At 41.3% G+C, this 27,863-nt stretch overlaps 1 protein-coding gene across 4 annotated transcripts; it reads left to right on the top strand.

The window, feature by feature from the left end:
• cables1 (Cdk5 and Abl enzyme substrate 1) lies at positions 1–24,725 on the top strand. Of its 4 annotated transcripts, none has more exons than XM_085253740.1 (10): positions 1–651; positions 9,488–9,559; positions 11,659–11,751; positions 12,768–12,845; positions 15,558–15,657; positions 17,346–17,502; positions 18,814–18,926; positions 21,144–21,250; positions 21,385–21,592; positions 22,574–24,725. In XM_085253740.1, exons 1-10 carry the CDS (start codon positions 140–142, stop codon positions 22,712–22,714), a joined length of 1,581 nt encoding a protein of 526 aa, XP_085109866.1. In that variant the 5' UTR covers positions 1–139; the 3' UTR covers positions 22,715–24,725. The 4 variants fall into 4 exon arrangements, with proteins under 4 accessions (XP_085109866.1, XP_085109868.1, XP_085109864.1 ...); XM_085253738.1 differs by having other exon boundaries at positions 2–708; XM_085253739.1 differs by having other exon boundaries at positions 3–708; positions 18,823–18,926.
• The last annotated feature ends 3,138 nt before the right edge of the window (positions 24,726–27,863 follow it).

The raw sequence follows: 27,863 nt of genomic DNA, 5'->3' as shown, positions 1-27,863 counted from the left end.
TTTTCACCCAGTTTAACGCGTGTACTTAAAAAGACGGGCACCACCGTTCGCCAACACAAGCACGACCATCCCATCAGCACTCATGCCCGCGAGGTGAGACCGCTGCTGAGGGTGGGACTCGGACACCTGGAAGTGGACCATGGCGGCTGCCACGAGCAGCAACACATCCACAGCCACGCTTCAGATAAAGCACTCCAGTCTCGAGCATACGCGGAAACGCATCGACCCGAGGAGGAGGCAAGCGGCGCTGTCCTTTCTCAGCAACATTTCTCTGGATGGACGGCCCGTGCAGGACGATGCGGGTAGTCAGAGCGAAGGGGAAACCCCGCTGGAAGCTCGGACTAGACAGAGCCTGGTTTCTACGGAGCCCTCGGCGTACGGAGCCGCTGCTGCTGCGGCGGCCGCGGCGGCTGCAGCGGCGGCGGCCACCACCACAGCCACCCAGGCGCTCGCTTTAGCAAACCAGGCTCTCCACGCCAGCAGCAGGGCCAGTTTTGGGACGGGTCCCACTGCTCCCCCCGTCGGTACAGACGCGGAGGGCGACGCTTTTGTGCCCTCGACGTTCAGCTCGCCTTTCTCCGCGGTCCCACCCTCGACTAGAGGGAGGCTGCAGACGTACACTCAGGGAATCCTACCTGCGACCTACTCCAGGCAAGTCTCCCAGAACTACTGCCCGGAGGGCGGACAGATAGAGCAGCAGAGGTCAAGGTAACTGTGTACACAACGGATTTACTTCACTGTCTGAGCGCACAACGACCAAAGTTCACTTCTGCACTGCAGGATCGCCATAGACTGCTCATTAAACTGCACACGAAGTGCATCTCGCAGGCAAACCTTTCTTTTTCACTTCTAAAATCTCGCCAGCAGAATAGAATAGCCCTTTATTGGCATTGTACTTGTACAACGAGATTGCGGGTGCTCTACAGCAACTGTGCAGGAATGAAATATTAATAGTAGGCAGCAGGAATATATACACAATCAAGAGACTTATATATACAAAATAAGAGAAAGGCACACATTAGAGAACAAGTTGCAAAGTGTTTGCACACTCACTGTATGTTGCATATCTGTTAGTATTTCTAAAGCACCATGGCACTTTCCAAAATCAGTTTTATTGGGTATGTTGTGTTCCAGCAAGTTCTTAAGGAAATGTTAAGGATGATTAGCTTTCCAGACTTTCCTACATCAGTTGTTATTTATTATGTTATGATTTAGAAATGGGGTGTCAAACATAAGCCCCAGGGGCCATATTCAACCAGGCAAGGACTCCAATTCGGTGTTGTAAATGACTTGTTGGCCCATGATCTTTGAAACATTTGTCAAACTTATCTCTCGTCAATGACATTGAGCAATTTTAGGCCAGAAAGAACATTTCTGTTAGGGGGTTGAAGCTGCTGTCACTTTCTTGCAAAGTGACTTTTATACATCCTTTTATTTATGAATGGAAAACAATCAACGACACTAAGAATGTCTTTTTCAAAAGAGATGCAGTAGAAGTTGCAACAAATATCATGTAACAGTTATATAAAGATATTTTAAGCCATCAAAAAGCACTGGATTCATCGTAAGGTACAACACAGGTTATGTTCAATAATGCAGAGTCATAAAGATGCTTGCAAAACAGGTCAATTCTTTATCTCATATATAACCCCTTCAGAAATCCTGTTGACTGCAGACTGCTTATCAATAATAAACAGAGGTGTTAGACATAAGAACACACAGAAACACTGGAAATCACTTTTTGGGGCACCAGCCCCACTGCATGGGTCTTGAAAATATGAAGGAGATTATTTTTCTTAAGTTAAGCGTCCCTGATTTAGTAGTTTCTCATTGTTGTGTGACAAAAACGGAGGGGCGTCCAAATAAATGGACTCTTGGCAATTTTCTTGCAGGTTTCTTATGATCAGCTGTTTTCAAAAGATACTTGCACTTCTGAGAAATCAGTCTTTCCAACACAGCATGAGGAAAAAGTTCAGCTGTATGCTTTACTCCATGCAGGTGCCTGCAGGCTTATGACTCACTGATATGCACAGGGGATGGGGGGCAGATAGTTTTGATCACAAGTCCAGCAAACCATGGAGCTGTGCATCCTCGTTTCCCCCCGAGGAGAAAATCCAGCATCTTATTCAGTCTCTGTTTGTCTTTCTTACATAAACGTTCTTCGGCTCTTTGTCAAATTGTCCTCAGCTTATTTTTAGTGAGTGTCTTGACAAAACTTGGCACACACCTGCTGTCTACTTCATTTCTGTGTGACGCAAACATCCTGTAACTCTGCACTGCTGTCCAGCTCCACATGCAACAGGGGCTTGTTGTTTCACACGAGTGTCTTTTTATTTGCCTTCTTTGTCTACTTTATTTTCACACAAGGGGGAGAGTTTGGAGGTCTCCACCTCGAAGAGGGACGACTGTCAGTGCGGATCATCTTGTGGTTCTCTCACTGTCAGAACCTGCCGTCAGATCTTCTCTGTTCAGAGCCCCCTCGTCTTTTATCCAAATCCTCGCCTCCTGCTGAAGGGCGTGCCAGACTTCTCAGGAAGTTCTGCTTCACAGGGAAACGCTCATGAGCCTAGTTACTGCACTGAAATTGATTTGTCAAATCAACTTGTTTGGAATGTCTTATTCTCTACTTTTCTTTTTTGCTATATATTTAAATATTGGGGGGGGAAAAAATGCATGACTGACATCATTACATCACTAACACATTTTAACTTGTTTAGCTTACAAGAGGCAGCATTATTGAACCAAACAACATATCTACTAATGAGAGTTGCTGTAATAATAAAAAAGAAGTGGTATTGGTTCATATGTTGTGCAGTATTCACTAGTATGAAAACTAACCTGTAGAACATGCAGATCTCTGTTAAGTTGATCAGGGTGTCATCACATAGTTTGTCCAGCAGAGGGCTTCAGCTCCTGTTTACTCTATGGTGTCTGTAGCACAGGTAGCAGAGTAGCATCAGAGCTCATCAATCAGTAGAAAGGGGAATCATCCCATATTTCACTCTCAACACGATATTGTTGCGAGCTAGCTGATTTAATATATTGCAGGAGATTAGCCCTCTTCTTAAAGTATAGTAGCATCACCAGAGTATTTACACACACAATATCGCTATGCATAATAGCACCATACTATGCTGTATTGTTGCCCCATCCCTAGTAGTGAAGCAGCGTCTTCACAGTAAGCTGCAGATTGATTTGTGACATTCATTGCTGATATCATATTTTTATTTTTTTCACCTTTTAAAACATTGGTATCCAGTATTGGTCAGGCTGCAGATCATTAGAAGCCAAACTTTTCAAATGTTAATCATTACACATCTTAAAGATTACGATAAGCTTTTGCTTTTAAATGCTGGTTTTAAATACTTGGAAGTCAGCTTGTACAAACCTGCCAGCTTTTCATATTTTGTGCTAATAAGCTCAGCACCCGAGAAATACTGAGTTCCAGCCACAGTGTTGCACATGTTGGATCCAGTTTCTGCTTTGCCATGTGATGTACCAGCGACCGGTTTGTGTTTTTTACCCCGCCTCTGCTGGGAGAGACTCCATCCCCCAAAGATCCTCAGCTGAATAAGCGGTTAAGAAAATGGATTTGATGCTTCTTATTCTGCTTTGCAAATACAGTCAGAATTTGTTAAAGCCTGACTTTACCCCCTGTTTTTGATATCCGCTCGAAGGACGCCCACATAAAATGAATTCTGATGTCGAGAAATATGCAACCTGCTGATTGAGCGCGGCCATATTCTACCAGCGTGCGGACAGACGAGCGCTCTGCACAGTGCCTGGCCTGTTTTCTGAGGGCAGCTGGTGGAAACGTGTACAGAGGTCCCTCGCCGGGAGAGGCAGGATGCCCGGGCTTTCTGAGGAGCAGCTCTGGCTCTCAGCTCTGTATTTTCTGTCCTCCACTTCCTCTCCCAGGGGAATCGGAGACACACTCTCCCCTCAGACTTTTTGGCCTTCAATCCTGCTTTCGTTGAGGAAGCCGAAGAGCCTCTGATGTGCCGCCAAAATAGACTTTCTGAGCCCAAAGCTGCTTCAGACAATATCCTCATCAGAATCTAATGCGTGGAAACGATAGCTAATTTCATATTCCACTCCTCAGCGTTCATCCATCAAGAATCAGCCAAGAGCTGTGCTTTAAATATATAATAGTGAGTACCATCTGGTGCTGTCTGCCTGAGGTGTAGAGCAATGTTCATTATATTGTTTCCCCTGTAAAACACAGGCAGGTTGAGTCTTATCACATCCTGCGTGGGTTATATTCCCATCACTATTAGATTACCCAGAAACACGTACTTTAAAGTATTTTAACAGGCCTTTTTGCATGTGGAAGCAAAACTGTGGCTGGAAAACAAGCAGCACAAGCCACCGTAATGGCTCTCTGGAGTCTTGTGTGTTCGGGTCACATACTTCTGGTTATGGGGCCGATTGCTGTTCGCTGAGGTCATGGTTGGCATAATCTCAGGATTATATAAGAATGCCTCATTTTCCTTCCCTGAATCTTTCGGCGTCTGAGTCGTGGATAAAAGGAAAGCTAAGAAAAGCCCCCAAAATTAACCAGGATCAGCCTGTGTGTGAAACGTGTTTTGAAAGTTATTTTGATGTAATTATTGTATTATTATTATTATTATTTTTTCTCTTGTTTCCTTTTTGCCCGTTCATTCCTCGCGTTTGTTGCTACATCCCGTTTGTACTCATTATACTTTTGAACCTTTCCGGACCAGACGGGCTGAACTCCCCAGAGTGCTATATTTTTTTTTTTTTTTTATCACAGTAATCACATTTCCCTTTTTCCTGACTATATTTGTGTGAATAAGCCCACAACATTACATGTATTTTTCACTCAGCGACTCTGCAGGAAAATGGAAGACTGTGTCCTGTGGCAAGCTGCCAACAGGTCGTACGCGTGAAACCGTTTAATCTCCACATCTAAACAGTCAACTTGAGTTTTACGGCTTCATTGCTTAGCAGGATTGTCAATAGCATTCAAAAACATTTCTTTTTTATATTGCAGGAGCATGGTGTGCATTTGTAGTGAAAATAATTTTACACTGTGTCTGACTTCATTCAAGAAAAGGTGTTTAAATAAAATCACTTCCCAGGCAACAGTGGCAGGAGTTGCTTTCAGAGACTCTGCTGTTGATTTACACGGACGCTTGTCTGACCCTTCTCACTGGGCCTAGTTAATGCCAGACTGGATGGAAACGGATTGCTCTAACCCTCCCTAGCAGGGTCTGAAGTGAATGAGTGGCCTGTCCCGTGTTATTGTTTCCAGGATTTGCACCAGCTTGGAAAACATCTTTTGCATTAAAAGCACGTGCTGCTGCTGATGTTCATGTAGAGACATTATTTCTCATTTAGCACACTCTTTGCAGAGTTTTAAGGGGGGTGGGGGGGGGTTCTTCCTGTTATAGTCCTACATGCATATGGAGCGGTTGGTAACTTGATTGATAGAATTTGGAAAGAAATGTAGCTCAGAAACTTTCAAGATAATGAAATGAAGCAGGTAACTTGCAGAGTTGTGGGCTTCTAATGCAATTCATTCACTGCAGCACCACACGGTCATAAAGAGAGACTGCCAAGAATGTAAGTTTGAAAGCTTGCCTGATTTATCTAACAAAGAAACCAACTCTATCCGTCCCAGTATTAAATTAGCTTTAGCTCCAATATACAGGGAGTGCAGAATTATTAGGCAAGTTGTATTTTTGAGGAATAATTTTATTATTGAACAACAACCATGTTCTCAATGAACCCAAAAAACTCATTAATATCAAAGCTGAATGTTTTTGGAAGTAGTTTTTAGTTTTAGCTATTTTAGGGGGATATCTGTGTGTGCAGGTGACTATTACTGTGCATAATTATTAGGCAACTTAACAAAAAACAAATATATACCCATTTCAATTATTTATTTTTACCAGTGAAACCAATATAACATCTCCACATTCACAAATATACATTTCTGACATTCAAAACAAAAACAAATCAGCGACCAATATAGCCACCTTTCTTTGCAAGGACACTCAAAAGCCTGCCATCCATGGATTCTGTCAGTGTTTTGATCTGTTCACCATCAACATTGCGTGCAGCAGCAACCACAGCCTCCCAGACACTGTTCAGAGAGGTGTACTGTTTTCCCTCCTTGTAAATCTCACATTTGATGATGGACCACAGGTTCTCAATGGGGTTCAGATCAGGTGAACAAGGTGGCCATGTCATTAGTTTTTCTTCTTTTATACCCTTTCTTGCCAGCCACGCTGTGGAGTACTTGGACGCGTGTGATGGAGCATTGTCCTGCATGAAAATCATGTTTTTCTTGAAGGATGCAGACTTCTTCCTGTACCACTGCTTGAAGAAGGTGTCTTCCAGAAACTGGCAGTAGGACTGGGAGTTGAGCTTGACTCCATCCTCAACCCGAAAAGGCCCCACAAGCTCATCTTTGATGATACCAGCCCAAACCAGTACTCCACCTCCACCTTGCTGGCGTCTGAGTCGGACTGGATCTCTCTGCCCTTTACCAATCCAGCCACGGGCCCATCCATCTGGCCCATCAAGACTCACTCTCATTTCATCAGTCCATAAAACCTTAGAAAAATCAGTCTTGAGATATTTCTTGGCCCAGTCTTGACGTTTCAGCTTGTGTGTCTTGTTCAGTGGTGGTCGTCTTTCAGCCTTTCTTACCTTGGCCATGTCTCTGAGTATTGCACACCTTGTGCTTTTGGGCACTCCAGTGATGTTGCAGCTCTGAAATATGGCCAAACTGGTGGCAAGTGGCATCTTGGCAGCTGCACGCTTGACTTTTCTCAGTTCATGGGCAGTTATTTTGCGCCTTGGTTTTTCCACACGCTTCTTGCGACCCTGTTGACTACTTTGAATGAAACGCTTGATTGTTCGATGATCACGCTTCAGAAGCTTTGCAATTTTGAGACTGCTGCATTCCTCTGCAAGATATCTCACTATTTTTGACTTTTCTGAGCCTGTCAAGTCCTTCTTTTGACCCATTTTGCCAAAGGAAAGGAAGTTGCCTAATAATTATGCACACCTGATATAGGGTGTTGATGTCATTAGACCACACCCCTTCTCATTACAGAGATGCACATCACCTAATATGCTTAATTGGTAGTAGGCTTTCGAGCCTATACAGCTTGGAGTAGGACAACATGCATGAAGAGGATGATGTGGACAAAATACTCATTTGCCTAATAATTCTGCACTCCCTGTACATTGTCTTGGTGGAATGTGGATTCTATCTCCTCTCTTTACATCCATGTGGAAGAACAGTTACAGTAAAGAATAACTTTTTCAGTGGATTCATTAGCATGTGAGTAATACATGCAGATAAACTTGAAAAGCAAGTAAAACCTGTTTAAAGATTCATTTTGTGACTTTTTAAAAATTTTTCCTTCATGCAGGCTGTTAAAAACAACATGGAAATACCCTTAACATGGGTCTTATTGCTGGAAAACACTGGCTTATTTACACAACCAGGATACACTAGTAGTAGTGGAGGGCTTTTGGAGTCTGGTGTGCGTTTTCTGAGTTGCTAAAATGCTGCAGCTGCAAACAAAGAGGATAAAAGTGGTGAGCAAACCAAAATGGTAATTTGTCAGCCATAATGTCAAAACAAGGAGCTGGAAAAGCTTAAAGTGCTCTGCAACGCTGAAGAGGACTGTACTGTTAATTGACAATTCTCCATATAAAACGATCAACCTGTTTTGAATCTAAGAGCCTCATGCAGCATAAAGTAGTTTAATGAATGAAGCGATGTTCAGTAGAGAAGCCTTTACTTTCCTCCGTATCTGCACTCATAGATCCCAAATCACCCAGCCAGTCCATCCCTCAGGGTTATCACTGAAGGAGGATGATGTAAGACTGGCCATAAATCACATGACACCACTTGTCTGACCCTCACGGAGAGGTCAGGCCAAACCCTTTTATTATGGCCCTTTCAACTCACGCAAGCAGGAGACAGAGTTTGTGTCAGCTGCCCACAGGTCTGATCATTCTTATCATTTAGACTCCGATTTTACTGCTCATGTCTTTTATGAAGGCTTGATGTTTTCCCCTTCAGTTTATGATCATTAGGCCCATTATATTGAGTGCAGAAGGTTAGTCAGTACAAAGGCCTTAAGCTTTTTTTGTCTGCTCCAGTGGCCTGGCTTCTCATGTAAACACTCAGCTCACCCAGTCTCCTCTAGTATACACTGTTCACTCAGCCTGTGTTGGATCCTTGAGGACGGAGCTATTTTTTGTTCATTTGTCTGCACGCTCTGTCACTTATTAACCAGCCGCTTTACTTTACACTCTACCGTCTCTCCCTTTGGTCAGCTGAAACGCTCCGGCGGGTGTGAAGTGTGTCCGGTTGGACGTCTTCGGTTTGTCTTGATGCTGCAGCATCTTGCAGCGCTATAGCACGTCTTAATTTATGAGGAGAATTGGATGCTGCACAATTACAGGCTTTTTCCTGGCTCAGAATGGGCATTTGGGGGGAGCGTGCCTATGCACATAACCATTATCTGTCCTTGTACAGTAAAGTCAAAGTGTGTGCAACCTCTGTTTGACAGAAATGTTTGCATTTTTATGCTAATTCAGACAGTTTGCTCAAGCGATCCAAACCCCAATTAATACAGACTGCTTGCAAATTTCTCTCTGCAGGAAAAAGTCCTGCGTTGTATACAGTAGTAAGTATATTTACCCTCTGGCACTGTTACAGATTTGTCTTCTACGTCATGACAGATAACCCGCTGGGGAAATGTGTGAGCTTTTTCTTATCTGACCTCTAATACGTTAATTTCCACTCCTTTAAATGTAGACACTTTTTTTTTTTTTTTTTTGAAGGACATGTTGTTATTGTGGTGCTAAACGTGCAATTATAACCTAATTTTGGCACGGCTCAGACCTTCTTAGCTGTCACATGTGGGTTTGTTCTGAAACTGGCAGCTGATCATATAAAAGCGATCCAGCAGAATTAGACTGTTGAGTCGAGCAACTTAAGTGTGAAATAAAGGCCATCTGTGACCAAATGTGTTACACAAAGTGCTCGCAGAGCCAGCTCGTTATCCTCTCAGCAGCTCTGATCCTGGAAAATTCACTGTGATCCACGCAAGACTGAGTGGGGGGGGGGCGATCATTGACCACACAGGGGCACAGTGGCGTTCGCTGATGACAGTTATAAGTCAACCATCCAAAACCGGTGTTTGCAAATTAATCTCAGAATTTATAGAAACTTAAAATTAAAGTTAAAATTGGAAACCACAGTTTAACCTTTGTTCCAGGCCACTGCTGACCACACGTATTGTTTTTAAACCTGGGTGTTAAACATTCAACCTTTTTGAGTACAGACTAAAAATATAACATTGACCCAGTGGAAAGAATTATTCAAAAGGTAGTTCCTCTTAAAGCTGACTGTTGAACTTGTGAAGTGTTGGTGTGATGTTGATATTTCTTCATATCCCGTAACATGTAACTTCCCCTCTATGTGCCCCCCCAGACGAAGGCTCATCTCTCAGCGCTCGTCGCTTGAAACTCTAGAGGACATTGAAGAAAATGCTCCTCTGCGCAGGTAAACGCTTTACATGTTCACACTGCTACTACAGTCATGTGGAAAGGGGGGAAAAACACCTTCTTTCATTAAGCTTTTACATATTTGGACGTGTTTAAAAACAAAATCGTCACACATTCATTTAATGAAGACATATTCAACATGCAGAAGCATAGTGTGAAAAACTACGTGCACAGCTGCATCAGGTAGAAACGTTAGCAGCAATATCTTGATGTAATATTTTTCTGTATGACTTCATCAGTCTCTTCAAAATTTTAGAGGAAGTTTAGTCGATTTCAACGCTGCAGGCATTCATTTATGCACAGGTCCCTCCACAGCGTTTTAATCAGGTTGAGGTCTGGTCTCTGACTGGGCCGTTGCAACACCTTGATTCCTTTTTTTTTTTCTTTTTACCTCAGTGGTTGAAAGTTACCCAGATCCTCTGATTGCAAAAACCACTCAAATCATCACCCCTCTGCCAAACATCTCAGCTTTGGTCTCGTCTGTCCAAAGGCTTTGCAAGAAGACATTGATTTAACACACACCCCAATGCCCCAGACATGCAAACTGCCAAAATGACTGCCTTTATAGAGGCATTTACTCACATTTACATTTGTTTTATTAATCATGAGTATTTGATTAACACAACCTGGATGCTTCTTTCTCTCTTAATTCTTATGGCACTTAGCTTTTCCCACACTGCTTCTGCATATTAGTTTTTCTTAACTAAACAAGGACTATGTGTTTTCTGAGGCTGTATGTAGCTTGTTTTAAGGTCTGGTATGTAGAGGTGGGCAGATCAATTCAAATATTGATTAGTATCAGTATGCTGGTATTGGATTGATAATGGCACGATAAGATCGATACTTTGTTTCTATCCTCTGAGTTCAGAATGTAGCTCACTGAATTTAGTTAAATAATTTGCTTTTTTGGAAACGGACACTTTTACATCCCTGGTCTCCAAAAACCTCGCTTCAAATACACGAAAAGCTGAAGTTAAAAAAAAAAAAAAAAAAAAAAAAAGTAAAAATCACAGAGATTTAGCCGTCCATTAAAATATGTTCACAATTTGCAAATTGATGGTGATCATCTCAGCAACCATGACACACTGCTATCGCCTACATAAGGTGCTTTTGTAGGTCAAAAGTATCTATGTCAGTGTTGGTATCGACATTACTGGCTCTGTATTTACCTTGTTTGATACAAACATTTTTGCAGTATTGCACAGTATTACTTAGGGCTGTTCGATATAACGATATATATCGGATGACGATATAAAAACATTTATCGTTTCATTGTTTGTTTCGTGGTGTCGCAAAATAAACTGTTTACGGCAATATTTTTTTCACCGTTTTGATGGTCACTGTAGTGGCTATGTTAATTTCTTAAAGTTCTCTCTTTCTCTTATATTTAATATAACCACACTAGCGCCTGTTTTTATGCGTTGTCGTTAGCAACAACGACGGTAAAACCATCGTGTCTGCTTATTTATGTTCCACATAAACCTTTCACAATAAAGCTCAATATCCTGTTGAGACTTTTCAAAATAAACTGAATCACATGACAGAGCAGATTATTTACTGATGAGAAGTAAAAAAGATCCGCCAGGTGCTAAAAAAATAAACCTTAGACTCAAACGTTAGAACAGGCTTTCCCCCGCAGCACGCCGTGTAATAAATGCTCACAAAGAAAATGGCGGCCTTTACAACTTATGTCTAAAAATGTATAGTTTCATACATCGGTTAAAACACTCGACTCCAGCTACATGATTCGCAGCTGGAAACACTTCCCACAAGTCGAGATTCACAGAATTTACAGAAAATGTTACATTTTTGTGATTTATATCGTTATCGGACGATAGAATTCTTATATCGGGATATGAGATTTTGGTCATATCGCACAGCCCTAGTATTACTGGTAAGGATTATATGATTTTATTTTTAAAAAAAAAATGTATAATGTACCAATATGTAAAACCTTAAAGCTAAAAAAAGGTTTGCTTTCTTTTTACCATTCCTGTGTATTTCTGTGTCTCAACATGAGTCACTTAGCACAGTGTCGTGCGCCCCACTTGGGGGGAACTGTCTGTTTCTAAGTTTTTTGTTTGTTTTACATTTCAGATGCCGAACCCTATCGGGTTCACCCCGACCAAAGAGCTTCAAGAAGGTTCACTTCGTAAAGAACATGAGGCAACACGATATGCGCAATGGAAGGTATGAAGCCAAACATCGCCTCCCCGCAGTCGATACAAGTCCTCACTGAATAATGGAGGCTGCCCCAGTCAATGAACTGCAGTATGGATGTTTCTCACATTACAAGCCACATCGCAGACAAGCAGGCCAGGCCCCGGCCACAGTTTCAGCTTATAGATAGATGCAACTGCCAATCCTGCACGTGCAGAAGAATCTGATGAATTTTGATGTTAATCTTTATTTGATCACTGTCACAAATTCTGTAATCACGCCACAAATCACTCGCTACTAAATTATAAGATGACTGTGCTGTAGCATGAATGCAGCACGCAAATCTTTAAATGCAAACAAATTTTGGCAGAAATGTTCTGATGTTGAAGTTGAGGTCAACGTATCTAGGGAGCGTGTCTGTGTAATACTGACGGGGTGACTCTTATTATCACTGCCACTTCGTTTGGATTTAGACGAGAGTTCAGTTAGCTTTTATTTATCGGTGATTTGCGTGGCACAATCGTGCTCTGGTGATTTTCAATTGTCTCAAAGTGTAGCTCTGAGTTAGTCTTCACTTATTTTATCCAACATTTGGATAACATTGCAGTGTACCACCTCTGAAATTATTATCCAGTTTTCAGCTGATGTTGAAAGACTCAGCTTTTTGAGACCCTCGTGTGGAGTTTGTTTCCTGATGCTGATTTGTAGTAATAAGGTTCACCACGTGTCTGCGAGCCCGAGTTAGGAAGCTGGAATTATGAGGTTGTTGTAGTTAAAGTCAGAGCCGTTCTGCTCACTGTGCTGTTGACCTCAGGTCATCGGGAAATGGGCTCTGATTGGATGCCTTAGTTATTAAAAATAAGGTCTTGTAACAAACGCATCACTGTTACACACAAACTGAGTGTATGTGCCAAACTGCAAGAAACTCAGAATAACACACCAAGAATGTTCAGTTCATTCTGTTACTGCAAACTATTACCAAGTGTAACCTGTGCATCTTGTCCGATAGATGTTGATTAGCTTGTTTGCCATTTTTGTTTTTGTAGGATAGTCCTTATCAGTGGCAGAAGATCCTTCTATAGTGTATTTTCTGTCCTGCCCTATCGAGATTGTAGCCAAGTGGGGTATGTATCCTACGGCATGCCGAACGTCGTAACGTCCTCCAACCTGTGCTTCCTCTTTCCCTTTGTTTTCCTCATCCCTCTTGTTTTGGTGGATGCATTTTTATCTTAATAGGTTAATAAAAATGTTTTTTTTTTTAAAGTAATCTAACAAGGACTTTAAGACTTAGATTGTCGCCTAATGCTTGTTGCTTGTGATACTTTTCCCGTGGTGGCTCTTGGGCACTCATCCTTCTTTGTTCAAGTCAACCCATTCTTGTCTGTTGCAGCTGTTGCTGGCTTCGCTATTCAGCATTTAATATGAACCTTACCTGGTTATTAGAAATAGACGTTTTCGGTGTGTAGTCAACTGATTTTAATTCTCCACTGTGCTGACAGACTAGGATTTCTATTGTCTGCACACTTATAACATGTTATTAACCACTTCTTTTTTAACTGCCAGGGTTTACATGTCTTAGCGGCGTAGATCTTATCTATAGATAATTTTTCCTGCTTTTCTTTTAAAGCAACATGAGCCCTGTGTTGGGGAGTTTAGCTGTTGTATGGCCTTACTTCTGACGCCCCCCCCCCCCCCCCCCCCCCAAAAAAAAAGGTGTGTTTTGGAGGAAGTGAAAGAGAAAGGGCGACAGATAAACACCAGAGGAAACAATGCACAGAAAGAAAAGCAACACACCACGGCTTAGTGAAGAGCGGGGAATTTCCTAAGCCAGCCAATCAGTGCAAGGTCAAGGGTTAATAAACCTCCCGGGGCTCTCCGATAAGCATGTTTCACTGCTCCTTCACGCTAATCGCCCATTTCCAGCTCGACTTTGGCTGGGACAGCCAAAACTCAAAAATATTTTATTAGACAACTTGTTACTTAAATTATTTATTTATTTTCAGAGTACATTCAGCAGACTGGTATGCCTTGCATCTTGAGTAATTTTGCAAATTTTCAATACAGAAGTTAAATACATGGTTAAATCTGCAGCTCAAAGTCCAGCTCGGACTTTCGTAAACTAAGAAGGTGGAATGCAGCAGGCTTCAGGCGGTTAAACCTCAGGCTGTGGGTCATCACTGTCTTTTCATGGGCTAATTCTTTGAGTTCAAACACTCCCGTGTAGACTTTGCATGTTTCCTCTTTAGCAGCGCTGGATTCCGATGTTTCTCTGGCACGTTAAGGAACACTTCTGGCATCGGAGTGGAAAAAATTACATGGATCGAATGCGGGATGAATTTCCTCACAGGGATATTTGAAGTTAAAAAAAAAAGACTTTGGAATATAATTGGAAGCAGTCACCCTCGACTGTTCGTGTGAACTATGAAGTATTTGTAATGGGGTCAAAGTTGTTTAAGCTGTGGTTATTTTTACTTTCTTGACGCTGAATTTCGAAGCATGCGTGACGAACACTTTGCAAGAATTTCACCAATACTAACATACAGATGTTTGGCGCCAGTGATTCCTATTCGTGCATGCTGCTGAGCAGCTTTTCCTGTCATTTCCTTTCATTTCTCTGTATTCTCAACCAAATGAAGCAAAACCTTTTTATTTTCTGGATGGCTTCATAGAAAAGCGCTCTCCCTAGAAAGCTTCCCATCTCTTCTTTTCCCCCCTTTCTTCTTTGATTTTCACTGTTCTGTAAGAGGTCCACTGCCTGGGGATCTCCGTGTCTACGATGCATCTGTCATCATCGTGTCCTGCCGTGCCCGTCTGCCAGATAACGCTGTTTTCATGAAAGCCGATTGGCCCCACATGTCAACAAAACACTGGCATAGTCATGTGAGGAACCGCCGTGTCGTTAACGCTTTGTGTATGAACGACATTTTAAAGAGAATGCAAGACAAAGGAAAGGAAAGATAAGGGGGCCGCAGAAAAACAAGACTGTGTAGAGCCTGTACTTTCTGCCGCCGCTGTGAAATGTTGCAACAGTACAAATATTGAGATAAGGCTAAAGTTAATGTAACACAAACACAGGTGGAAATTTATCTGTCAGCAAACAGGCCACATTTTAATAGCTGTGGACTTTATTTCAACCCAAGGAAAAATGGGAGAACATGAATATCAGCTCCTGCTTAGAGCATTTTAATTTTCTACCAACCTTTTAATCACAAATCGCTGGAAAGACTTAGCCTTCAGCTTACCATCAGTGTTATCGGTTATTCTTTGTGGCAGACTGCAGGCATGTAATCTTCTCTGTCACTGTACACAATTTAAATTAGCTTTTACTGACAGCGACCTAAAAATATCGCATCAAGTTAAATCTTAGCAGTAAACAGTGTTTACTTTAATTATGGTATATTTGATTTGGGCCATGTGTCGGTCAAGCTCCACCGACACACTTCCCTCTTTGGCCATCTGTTTTCTGCTTCAGGAGAGCTTTTGACCTACAAATCTCCCACAGCAGTATGGCATTTCAGGCAGCAGCTGAGTTTGAAGAGGCTTGCCTGCTAGAACGAAACCGTACTCTACTCCGTCCTGCCTCCCAAGGGCGCACTTTATTACTGATTGCCCCGAGATGCACCCAAAGACACGAGCGGTTACAGAAACTAGGCCAGCTGATGAGCTCAGATCAATGCAGGACCCAAATCTGTGAAATGGAGAGTGTGTAAGTGAAGAGGTGAGCTAGAACAGGCCTCTGAAAGATTGCTAAGGAAAAGGAGTTTAAAGAAGCTGCAGGAAAACTTTGTATCAGGAAAGATGTGTTTTTTAAAAAAAAAAAGTCTTGTTCTCGTTAGGGATGCAAAGCTGGAAGGAGGGCGTCAGCGGCATCCTTCAGGAGGCGCCAGGGAGATGGTGATTGGGCTGGAGGGAGTGGAGTTGGGAGCAGATGGAAAGGTGAGAAACCAGCAAATATGTGTATGTGTGGTGGATCAATATAGATTGGTGTGTTTACTGGGACACTTCACTGGATACTTGATACAGAAGTCTTAAACCACCACTCATTTCTTTATATCTTGTTTCCAAAAGTCAGACTTTGGTATAACTTTTAAAGCTTTTTTTTTTTTTTTTAAGTTTGTCTTTGATAAAAAGGCACCTAACTCGAGGGTGTCATCGACAAATACCCAACAACTTTGCAAAGTATCTTTAGGAACTTTGTTACAAGTGCCTTACTTTTTACAAAACATATAAATTGTTCTCACTTCGTTATTTGAATCTACAAGAAAGCCAAAGATAACACAGCATAAAACAGGATTTTTACACCAACAAGGGGATTTCAAAAGAGCTATTAGCCAGAAACTCAAAGACAGGTGGAAAATAAAAGAAGTGGCTGACCTAAAACAAGGACAATATCTGAAAAGCATGGCCTGAAGAAATGAGTAAAAATGCAGTCTAGAGCTACATCTGTCCTTTCAGTTGATCCATATACTATTTGCTAAAATTGTGTCAGTGTTTGCATCAAGCCATTTTTAGGGAAAGGAAACTGGGAGAAAGGGGCAAAATGCACAAGAACTGGACTGAAGGTCATCTGCAACAGGTCTTATGGAGTTATTAATCCATTTTTTTTAAATTAATTTTTTTGTTTAAATCGTCATCTTTATGTACAAAGGTCAGGACCGAGGTATAACAGTGAGTGTCTACAGCTGTCTGTAAAATATGGTGGCGGCTCTGTCATGGTTTGAGTCTGCATTTCAGCCAGTGGTGTTTGAGATCTTATCAAAACTGATGGAATTATGAATGCATGAAGTGCAGTCAGATTTTGGTCGTGGCCTCTCCAGAGCCAGAACGTCAACATTTTTGAATCAGTGTGTGATCGTCTCAACAGAGATTGTTAGCCAACATCCAAAGAAGAGCTTTGAATGTCCTTATAGAGGTCTGGAGAACTGTACATATGTTTTAGCAAAGATTTCTCATTTTTCCAGCAAATTATAAAGAAATGAGGGACTTGTGCACATTATTGCACATACAGAAAGGCCAAAAATGGTTAAGGTTGGCTAAAAATGGCACATTAGCATCGTAATAGTTCAGAAGTGTTGTACTGTTGATGGACGTTAGCTAGCAAACTAGCTTGCTAGTTGCTACAGAAGGTAGAATTTTATAAAAGTTTCTTCTCGCACAAATTACTTCCATTTAAATATTAATGTTGGTTATAAACATTGTTTAGTTTTCATAAATGAGGAAAATGAAGTGAAAGGCTTTTATTTTTTAGTGCTTAGCGAGATGATTTTTTTTTTTTTTTTTTTTCAGAACCCTGTGCAATGAGCCTTTTTTTTATTTTTTTATTTTTTGGCACTATTTTGCTGTCAGGGGAGTCCAAACGCCCCATGTGCAATTAAGCACATTAATAACAACTGCATTCCTTTTAGCCAAGTCAGTTCCAGTCTCTTGTTATTGTGTGTGATGTCTCATGGGTACGTTATACTGGGACACTGTTAGTGCTAATACTTATTTGTGGTCCTCTTGTGCTGGAAAACGGATCTGATAACATTAATAGGTTGAACGGGTTTAACATCAGAGCGAGCAAGTCCTTTTTTTTTTTTTTGGCTCTACTGAATAGACATAATAATTTGTATCTGTGTTTGCAGACTGTGTCGTACACCCAGTTCCTGTATCCCACTTATGTGCTGGGTGGCCGAAGAAACACAATCGACTCCACCTCGTCCTTCTCTCAGTCTCGCAACGCAAGCCACCGCAGCCTCAGCTTGGCCCGAGCCAACAGCAACCAGAGCAGCTTAGACACAGGTTGGTTTGCAGGCTTTACCTTTTCATCGTTTACTACAGTTGGGTCCACGTGTTTGGACAATGAGGGCTTGTTGTTTTTGTTTTTTTTGTTGGGGTTTTTTTTTGGCAATTTTGTCTCTGTACACCACATCAGTTTATTTTAAATCAAGATGTGATTGAAGTACAAACATTAAGCTTTAATTCATAGGGTATAACAAAAGCCTTGCACATCTTTCAGAGGCACAAAATTAATTGGACAGCTCACTGATGAGCATTTCTAGGCCAGGTGAGACCCTGTTATTCACGACAAACTGATTAGATAAAACGTCTGGAGCTGAGAGGCCGTAATTAGGCTAAAAAAATCTGTCTCATTCTTAAAAAGAAGCATTTCACCATCCAGATCAGCAACAGCTATTGGTTACACATAAAAACAGGAAGGACAAGTTAGACTTTGTCAGAGAGCATCTAAACAAACTTAAAAGAGCCCGTACAATCCAAAAGAAAAATCTTGAAAGCAAGATTTCCTCATATCAGAATAGTGTACAAAATAATAATGATAATAATAATAATTATATTCAAATAAAGTGAAAAGAAACAGTCTGTGATTCAACCACATTACCTGCTAAATGTGCTACAGGAGGTGTTGTGTTGTGGGCTTGTATGGTTGCCAGTGCAACTGGGCCACTAGTGTTTGTTTATGATGTGAGCGCTGATAGCAGGCTGGACTGTGACGTGGCCAGGGCTATGCTCTCTGCTCAGATTCAGCCAAACGCCGCAGAACTGATGAGACGACGCTTCTCGGTACAAGTGGATAAGGATCAGTCAGTCACCTGATTGTTTGAGCCTCTGAACATGGGGGACTACAAATAAAAATGGCTGTTAATTCCTAAACATTTATAACTTTATTTTATTTGCTTTGTTTATATGTAGAAAAACAATGAGTTGGAGCAAATCTGCCTCTTCTAATAATTTAAGTTACTTTAATTTAAGTAATTTCTTCACTTTGTATGGCAACTATTTCTCCCAGTCTGGTATTCTTCTTCCATTTTCAGTCTGTATTTGAGTCTTTCAACCATAATCGCCCGTTGTCTATAGCTCGGTGTAATTCCTAAACATTTAATGCCAAATATTTTGGGTAAAGTTGTCGAATTAAAGCTCAAAGTCCACATGTCAGTCACACCATGATTATTTGATCTTAAAATGCTCTGTGTTGGTGTACAAATAGAAGAACGGTCTCACTGTCCGAGCACTTTTGGCCCTAACTGTATATTTTTATTGAAAAAGGAAATGCATGAAATTCTAAATCTGACTCAACCTTCGTTGTCTGCGTGGAAATGGCAGGGAATGATTTCGGGGACTTTCGCGAGTACGACCCTAATCTGCTGGATGACCCACAATGGCCTTGTGGTAAACACAAGAGAGTCCTCATCTTCCCCTCTTACATGGTGAGAAAATACTAATCTAATACATCACAATCACAACAGCAGCAGCAACTGCTGCCTCGTAGCCTCTTGAGAGCAGAAAGGAATGGTGGTTTTTATCCGCAGCTTCATTTGCTTTGAGATGTTTTGTTGAAATGTTCTGAAATATCTCACTGGTATTTTTTATTTAATTTTTTTTTTTTTATCATGCTGGGCTTCTGTGCTCAGTTTTCCCACCACAACAGAGAACAATAAAACCAGAAATATTTGTCTAAGGGTTCCTTCACCAAAAATAAAAAATCCTCAGTTTTATCTGCTTATTTAGTCTTTATCAGCAAGGTCACTGGATGAGACGCTCTCCCACCGCTTTGGGCCTGAAACGATGCAGATACTTTATCTCTGTGTAGTTGGCAGTAGCTATTAAAGAGCTACTGTGGCTCTCCCTCAACACTAATCATTCTTTTTACTTTTCCGGAAAAGCGCGGATGTTTTACTTTGGTTTGAAAAGCGAGGGAAAAAACAAAACGGCCCGATTCCCTCCTCATTCTTTCCAGGGTTCAGTTTTCGCTGTGGAGACTGGCAGAATGCACAACGAGTACTGACATAGTTGAAATGTTAGTCAAGGCCAGGGTTTTTTTGTCCTCTCTTCCTCCAATTACTCTTGACAACAATAGCTATTGTGTTTACTACCGCAATGGAAGCAGTGAATTCTCAGCACTTCAGGAATTGGACACAGGCTGCTTGGGAGACCTGACTCTCAAGCTTTCAGGTTCAAACAGGGGATAAAATTATCTGTGCATATTGAAAGTCTTCTTTGTATTTCTGGCGACGTTGCATAGTAAATGGGTTGCACCCAAGGAAGGTTCCCTATTTGGTCCTATCAGCTCTCAAACTACAAATTCACCATCCCAGAGCAACAAAAGCAATTTTTTTTTTATGGACCTTTAATCCTGGGATTAATAGACAGGCCTCGACGGGGATCTAACTCCTAGCCCAAACTCACACCCACACATTAAGCTCTCCCAGTGTGACTCAGTGCTTGTTATGGCATGCTTTGAGTATGATGTGGCTAAGGATTGTTTAACAGACATTAGAAAGGCAAGTTAAAAAAAATAAATCTATAAACCATATAAAACTGAAAACTAAGATTAAAATAATGCTAAAATAAGATGGAAAGATACAGAGAAACTGAAAATCCTGCTTTTAGCAGCAGAACCATCTGTGTGGGATTGACTGCTAAATAGTTTGTGGCCGTCATGATGAATTAAAATTTGGCCAAAGGCATCAGTTTATCTTGTTACTGTCTTTTAATGCTACTTTTTGTGACACGGAGCAATTTTAAAAAAATTTACAGTCTTGGTTTTAAAAAACAACAACAAACAAACCCAAAAACAAACAAACCACACACTCTTTCATCATTTCTATGGTTTTATGTGTCAGGACATAATAAAAAAATTAATCTGGTCTCTACTAGGTTCCAAAATCATTTCATATGCAACCTCAGAAGAACAACATATTATATAATGTCATTATTTATTTAACGAAGGCAAAGTCAAAATGCAGAAGCAGTGTGTGAAAAATTAAATACACCCTCACTGCTTCCATAGGAATTAAGAGGGAAAGTAGCAGCCAGGTGGTGAACAAGTTTAGCTTGTTTAGAAGACTTACCAGTCATGCCAGGAGAAAATGGACGAGACATAATTGGAAATTTTTGTGGTTGTTTTATTTGTTTTACCGTGGTGCTGTGCATTGTGGCCACACACTTACTGCCAACTGTCAGGCACGGTGGTGGCGCGGTGATGATTTGGGCTGTAGGACAAATTGGGTCATGCAACAGGACAGTGATGCCAAGCACAGCAGCAAACCTACAACAGCATGAGTGAAACAGAAAACAAAGTATTGCACCCACTCAAAGTCCAGACCTCAATCCATCTGAAATACTGCTGCAGGACCTTGAGAGAGCTGCGCATAAACGAAAGGCCACAATCCTCAATGAACTGCAGCAACATCATAAAGACGAGTGGGCCAAAGGTCTTTCACAACTTTCCAGAGAAAGCAGTTACTTCAAGTTATTGCTGCTATGCAACTACAGCTTTACACACAGCTGCTCCTGCATTTAGTTTTTTATTTTTCTTCAAATAAATATTGACACAGTATAATGTATCATGTGTGAAGTGTTAGGATTAATTACTCGATTGAAAGTGTGGTCATTTTGACACCACCTCTGGTTTTCTTTTCCAGACTACGGTCATCGAATACGTGAAACCCTCTGACCTCAAAAAGGACATGAACGAAACCTTCAAGGAAAAATTCCCACACATAAAGCTGACACTCAGCAAAATAAGGAGGTAAAACAAACACCACACAGAATATATTCACCTTAACAGAAGCTCTTTTGTTTTCTTTACCAACTTCTTTCTCTTCATTTTTCCTTCCTTGTTCTTTTTTTTTTTTTTTTTTTTTTTTTTTTAACTCTGTGCAGCTTGAAAAGGGAGATAAGAAAACTGGCTCAGGATGAGTGTGGCTTTGAGGAACCGACGGTGGCCATGGCTTTCGTCTACTTTGAAAAACTCGTTCTCCAAGGCAAACTAAACAAGCAGAACCGTAAACTCTGCGCTGGAGCTTGTGTCCTGCTGGCAGCCAAGATCGGGGGTGATCTGAAGAAACAGGAGGTCAAACTTCTTATAGATGTAAGCTTCCTCATGCACACATCCAACCCTTCCCCATCCAACCCCAATGTTTAATTACAGTACAAGAGATTAAAGGGTCAGTTCACTCTGATCAAAGGGAGAGGGCTTTCTTTCCAAATATTTGAGCATCATTTTTCACTGCTCTCAGTGACAGAGTCCACTGGGCTGGGTGTGGGTAGCTGATGAGGCAAAATCGACCCCTCAGGGTTCAAGTGTAACTTTAAACAGCCTACACAACATAACATAATGGAATAAAATCATCTGTAATAAGCCGTCTACAAGATAAAGTGTTTCAAAAACTTAGTAATATTTAATTGACCTGAAAAAAAAAAAATAGTGAGAACAGGGCCTGAAGCTCGAATCTCTAAATAGGAGAGCTTTTTGTTTTTTTCCCCCCTACAGGGTAACACATTGCTAGTCTCTTCAATGCTTTAACAACAGCTTTATTTAACTGGGAATCCAAGGGAATTAGTGTTGAACCCTTAACCTCTGGTTGGGTGTGGTGAGATATGTGCTGAGTTGCACCTGGCAACCTGGTACCTGGATGCACACCCCACCCAGTTCCCCAGGGTCCTAAAGTCCACCCTCACATTACCACAGCGGCATAATAAAAGCAAACCTTTTAAATATTTTTAGTTTTCAATGTGTTTAATCTCCAAAAAGTGCAGTTTCAGGTTTTCAATTTCAAGTGAATAAAAGAAGTGCATCGTATGATTATGAGAGAAGGAAATATTTAATATATAAAGCCCTGTTAGAGTAGCAAATGCTCCACTTTTTGTGACCATTTGTTGGCTTCTTGCACACGGCAACTAAATATAAAGCCGTCACTTTTACACTTCTGAGCCAAGTGTGCTGTGAGCAGTGCAGGGCCAGGTGTTACGACATCCAGGGTTAAAAATAAATAAATCTCAATAAGAAGATTATGAGTCGAAGCATTTTTTTTTTTTCCTCTCACACGGACTTGCTTTATTTTTCTGCCAGAAACTGGAGGAAAGGTTCAGAGTGAACCGCAGAGAGCTGATAGCCTTCGAGTTCCCCGTGTTGGTGGCGCTGGAGTTTAATCTGCACCTGCCAGAGCACGAGATCATGCCTCACTACAGACGCCTCCTGCAGACCTCCTAGCATTAGTGATCCATCAGGAGGACGACCGCCAGGTTCTCCTTCTGATCTCCCAGCTTTCCACATTTACCACAGTATCCATCCTCTGTCTTCTCTCCTCGTCTCTGTTTGATCACTTCAAGGTACCTCTGGCTGTTGGCGAGCCATAGCCACTGATCACTACAGACAGCCCGCTCCTTCCCCTCGTTGGACCGACATCAGCCAAAGGGACACGTGTTTTTAAACACTGTTTGACTTCTGCATTCGGCATCACTACATGGACTGAAAGAAAAGGGTTCAACCGTCTGGAAGCAAGCTGGTTTTTCTAGTTTGCATCTCTCACATCGCATCCTTCATCATTTTGTATTCTTAGTCCTCATGTTGACACGAGGCTCTTTTTAAAAAAACAACTGAATCTGATAGTGATCTTTGTCAGTTAAAACAATCCGTGATTGTAACAATTTGATCCTTTCTTTAATCTTTTTGTAAACTTTTTATGATTGGTTGCCTCATGAGCTGCATACAATTTAAACAGAAGCCTTTTAAGAGGCTGGTTTTGTGGCTGGACTGTTATTCCTCAGCGTGAATCATGTTTTCATTAAAAGTGCACTTTTTTTGAAGAAGACACTGGGGCAGGGTGACGGTTTTTCAGACTTTTAACAAGCTTGAGAACTAACCCTGAAGTAGCCCCTGCTGAAAAGTATGCGGTCTTCGTAAGCACCGTACAGAAGACATTGGAACGGACTGTTCAGTTTTTATTTTCTCTCTCTCTTATGGTTTATTCACAGTTTTCCAACCACAGTCTGCATGAAAAGTAGTGATTCTTTGTACGCAGGTACCTGCCGAGAAGTTTTGACTTCCTGTTTTTCACTGAAGTGTTCCATTCATTTTTCTACCACAGTCTTTTATCAGAGTTGAATTTTCTGTGCTCTATGTTAGAGTGTATCGCTAGCACGTTTACAGTGCTTTAACAGATGCTTGTTCTGAGGACACGCTATTGACCAGTGATCAGTATCAGCAGGATGCTCGGGTGCCGAGAGGACATGCCAGTAACTATAAGTGTGTTTGAGCCCCTACAGGCTGCAGAGATGCATCTCTTTAGCTGACCCTGACCTCTGACCTTTCTCTGATCTCTGCAGAGGGGAAAAATCCAGGCAAAATCTCACGTGGGATCTAGTCATAGATCAAACATTTACGTATACCTTGAATCATCATTTGATTTGAAATCCACAATGTTTTTTTATTAAAAAACAAAAAGTACTGAACATCTCGACCGGCGCGACCACTTAAAGGTGATTCATTCCATTTTTCTGGCATGTCACTTTCACAACTTGATCTTTTGCTTCCTACCTTGCACTTGTCTCGCACACTACCAGTGTTCCACTGAATCAGAAGCTGAGGCGACAGAGAAAGATGGTATTTGATGCTACTCAGAGCATTATGAGCTGAAATGATCACGAGACGAAACCAAACCGCTTTTGATTGTCTTGATTCAAAGTTGGGTAAAAATGCTGAGCTTATGTTTGTTTGTAAGCCCAAAGATGTTGTTGTAAGATGCACACTAAATGGTGTGTGTGTGTGTGTGTGTGTGTGTGTGTGTGTGTGTGTGTGTGTGTGTGTGTGTGTAAATAAATTGCTTTGCTTGTTCAGTTGAAACAGAAAAAGACTGATGCATGCTTCTTTTTTTCTTTCTTGCTTTACCCAAATCTGCTGCGCATAAGTGATGGTGACTAGATTTAGTGGAGTGTGTCTGCCTTTGTTTTCCAATAAGTTTCAAATTCTTTGGCTCCAGCGTCATCAAACTTAATATTGTTCCGATATGATAAGTTTTTTATTACTAGTAAATGAGGGAATGAATATTTCCAGCTAAAAATATTAAATTGAACCATGCTAATCATTACACCTACTTAGCATGTTAGCATAGTGACCATAGTTGCAGCACCCCCTTAGACCTCATGTCTCCCCTCTCTTTCCATTTGCCCTGTTTTGTAACTACTGCTTTAATTTAAAAATAAATAAATCAACAAAAACAAAACATCGGGCCACCTTAGTTTTTTCTTATCAAGTGGGAACTGTCCTCTTCCTGACACGTCCAAAGTAAACAAGGCCTGCAGTCACGCCGGTCTCGTGCTGCCATCAAAACAAACAGGTCAGGCCTGAGTGTGGGCACATGTCCTACATGGCTTAGTCCCCTCCATTGAGGGCCTAATTCCCCCCTCACCACCTCATAAAGGGATCTATTGACAGCCCTTCCTGAGCCCTGCTCACACATAAGTGACCCTCGTTGTGAAAATATGTGTACCATCGTTTGGGGCAAGCTGCAGCCTATTGCCCTTCCCTTTAAAATAACAACATTTGGCTGAAATGGCATTTTGCCCCCTTTCCTGTCATGATACAGTGACTCAGGGCTTTTCCATCATGTACAGTTTGTAAACAAGGAAACGATGAAAGCTAAGGATTGAGGCAAATTACTGTTGAGCAGCGAGTTCGGTGGTCTCTTTGTTCACATCTGCTTCATCTTTCAGTAACCACTGTGCTATTTTTCTAATGCTGCTGCACGGTCAGGAGGGGAAAACTCTGCAGGCAGACTTAAAAATCTGATCCTCTCCTCATGTTTGACGAGGCTACCTAATCTCTTTTGTTCCACCCCAAGAGTCTATTTCAGGGACAACTGAGCCCACTGTAACAAAAAACCAGTGACGCAAAGCAGGTCATTAAACGCTTCTTCCACTTATTTATTGATGGACACACAGATCAACTTTTTAAGTAGGTTGAGTGGACGCTCCAGTGCGAGTTCAAGGACGAGGCTTTACGTTTGATCTTTGAAAGCAGATGCGATGGTGATAGATGACATTTCAGAATTTAAAATCTACCAGGATACACTTGTGTTAAAAACAGTCAGTATTAGCTAACAGATTATTTTGTAGAATAGTCCTGTTACCTAAGAAAAAAATAATATAGTTTCCAGCTGCTGATAATCCAGAGTCACCTTCATCCAGACAGCAGTCAGTGTCACAGTACAAATTATACAATGAGATTTTTTTTAAAATAATAAAATCATCCCCGGTGACTTTGTATGTGGGGGATTTACACAACATACTGTAACCTTTTCACAGAAATGAAATCTACCTCGAGTAGATTTGCGATTAGGTGAGCTGGAACACTTTGCACAAAAAGTATATGGTATTGCAAAGATGAAATATAAGTGGTTATTAGAAAATATACACAACTAGACCCATTTTTTTTTTTAAACCAACAATCATTGTTTAGCACAGGGGTGGGCAATCTCAGTCCACGAGGGCCGGTGTCCCTGCAGGTTTTAGAGCTCCCCTTGGGTCAACACACCTGAATCACACGATTAGTTCTTTAACAGGCCTCTGAGAGAACTTCAGGACATGTTGAGGAGCTAATTTAGCCATTTAAATCAGCTGTGTTGGTTCGAGGACACATCTAAAACCAGGTCTCGTGGACTTAGATTGCCCACCCCTGGTTTAGCATGTTAAAAAGCTGATTGACTCAAAGAATAATCTTAAGATGCAACAAATTTCGATGTCCAAAATCTATTCGGGAAAACCAAAAAAAATGAACAAACAAAAAAAACAAAAACCGAAGAAATTTCTTCAGAAAATTTTGTTCTATCGTTTATTGTAAGAGATGAAGAGAATGGCTAAAAACACTTGAGACCTTTGACAAAACCGTGCACACTGGCTCCAGACAGAGCAGAGCAGTAGAAAACAACTTTGGTTCTTTTTTCTTTTTTTTCCCCCCCCTCCCAGAGGTTTATCAGGATCCCCGACTCTCTAGTCTGACAAACGGACACCTCAAGGGTTAACTTAATGAAAAGTTATCAGAGCCAAGCTGTGCTGGTTTGTGCAGGGAGAAGTAAATATGGAAGCTTCGGCTTTGAGTTCCCTGCTTGCAACCTTCATCTGTTAGAAGCTTAAAAATGCTGATGAGTTGCAGAAAAACACCACCCTTTTTTATTGCTTCTTTAATCAGTAAAACAGCTTTAGTTGTGCCAACACAAGCTTACATTACAAGTTATAAACAATGTGTCATGAATGACGCTGTTAATCATGGTCATGTACATTTTTGATCAATTTAATGTAGCTAGATAAAAACAAATGTGCTTCTCTTTTTTGAAAAAACAAAACATGGGTAACCCAAACTTTTCAGCAGCTGTAATAACTAGAATTTTATTGGGCTGCCGGTAAATTATAGATTACAATCACACTAGTAAATCAACTAATCTTTAGTTTCAATTCCAGACCACAATTTTCGATTTTCACTTTAGTTTCAGGTTTTGGGTTTCAGGAATAATCATGAGTCATCTATTCTGGGCGTTACTACCAAGCAAAATTTGTCTCGTATTTAAGAGATTCTTGTACAGTAGTGCAGAGGAAATAATTTCACACCAGCTGATTTTAGAGAGAGACACACACACACACACACACACACACGGTTGCAGCGAAATGTTTGCCATGCTTCCTGTTTTTCTAAAATAACCTTACTGTGCACATCTGTCTCTGTCATAATGAAAGATGAGGACAGGTCAGAGTCCAGTGAGAGGCAAGCCTCGCACATCTTACATAATAGTACTCCGACAACCTGTCTGCCTGATTCAAAGAACACTCCCTGCTCTCACGGGGCAGTGGATAAATAAGTCATGAGCTGGAGGATTGTGTGACAACAGTGCTTGACAGACAGTCACAACAACACATGCTGGCAGGAAGAAGACAGCTCTAGGTTTGGCAACTGCTTTCAAATGGGATGCGACTGTGACTGATGGCCCCCAAAGTGTTGGTGTTGATTTCCAAAAAGCTGCAAAACTTAGATGCTAAACAATCAGCTCCATTAAGACGTCTGTGTAGCTGTGAAATGGTGACATGCTGCAGAAAACTGATTCACTGACTAATTAAAAGCACTGCAGGACCGCTTCTCTGCAAACCATAAAAATTAGGTCACTTCCACTACATAACTGAGAGCGTGGATTCAGGCGCCACACAGTGGTCAGTCTGAGCAGCCTCAGCTACATTTACTGAGTGGGTTATGCTACATTAACGTCTGCTACAGTTCACAGCACTGAAAATAATGAAGAAAAACAACAACAAAAAGCTACATCAGCAAGACTTATAGCATATACTCTGAAAACAACATGAAGTAGGCTCTGCAG

This window comes from Mchenga conophoros, linkage group LG18 (genome assembly GCF_057382185.1).
Source record: "Mchenga conophoros isolate Kocher_MC1m ecotype Shallow Benthic linkage group LG18, M_conophoros_male_GT1.1, whole genome shotgun sequence".
Classification (NCBI taxonomy): domain Eukaryota; kingdom Metazoa; phylum Chordata; class Actinopteri; order Cichliformes; family Cichlidae; genus Mchenga; species Mchenga conophoros.
This window is presented reverse-complemented; position numbering and strand designations above follow the sequence as displayed.

Excerpts from the sequence above, each read along its gene's own strand:
- cables1 (XM_085253738.1), top strand. The coding sequence starts at position 140 with ATGGCGGCTGCCACGAGCAGCAACACATCCACAGCCACGCTTCAGATA. Across the intron at positions 709-9,487 it reads ATAGAGCAGCAGAGGTCAAG|ACGAAGGCTCATCTCTCAGC; the intron begins GTAACTGTGTAC and ends GTGCCCCCCCAG. Across the intron at positions 17,503-18,813 it reads CCAGAGCAGCTTAGACACAG|AAATGGCAGGGAATGATTTC; the intron begins GTTGGTTTGCAG and ends TTGTCTGCGTGG.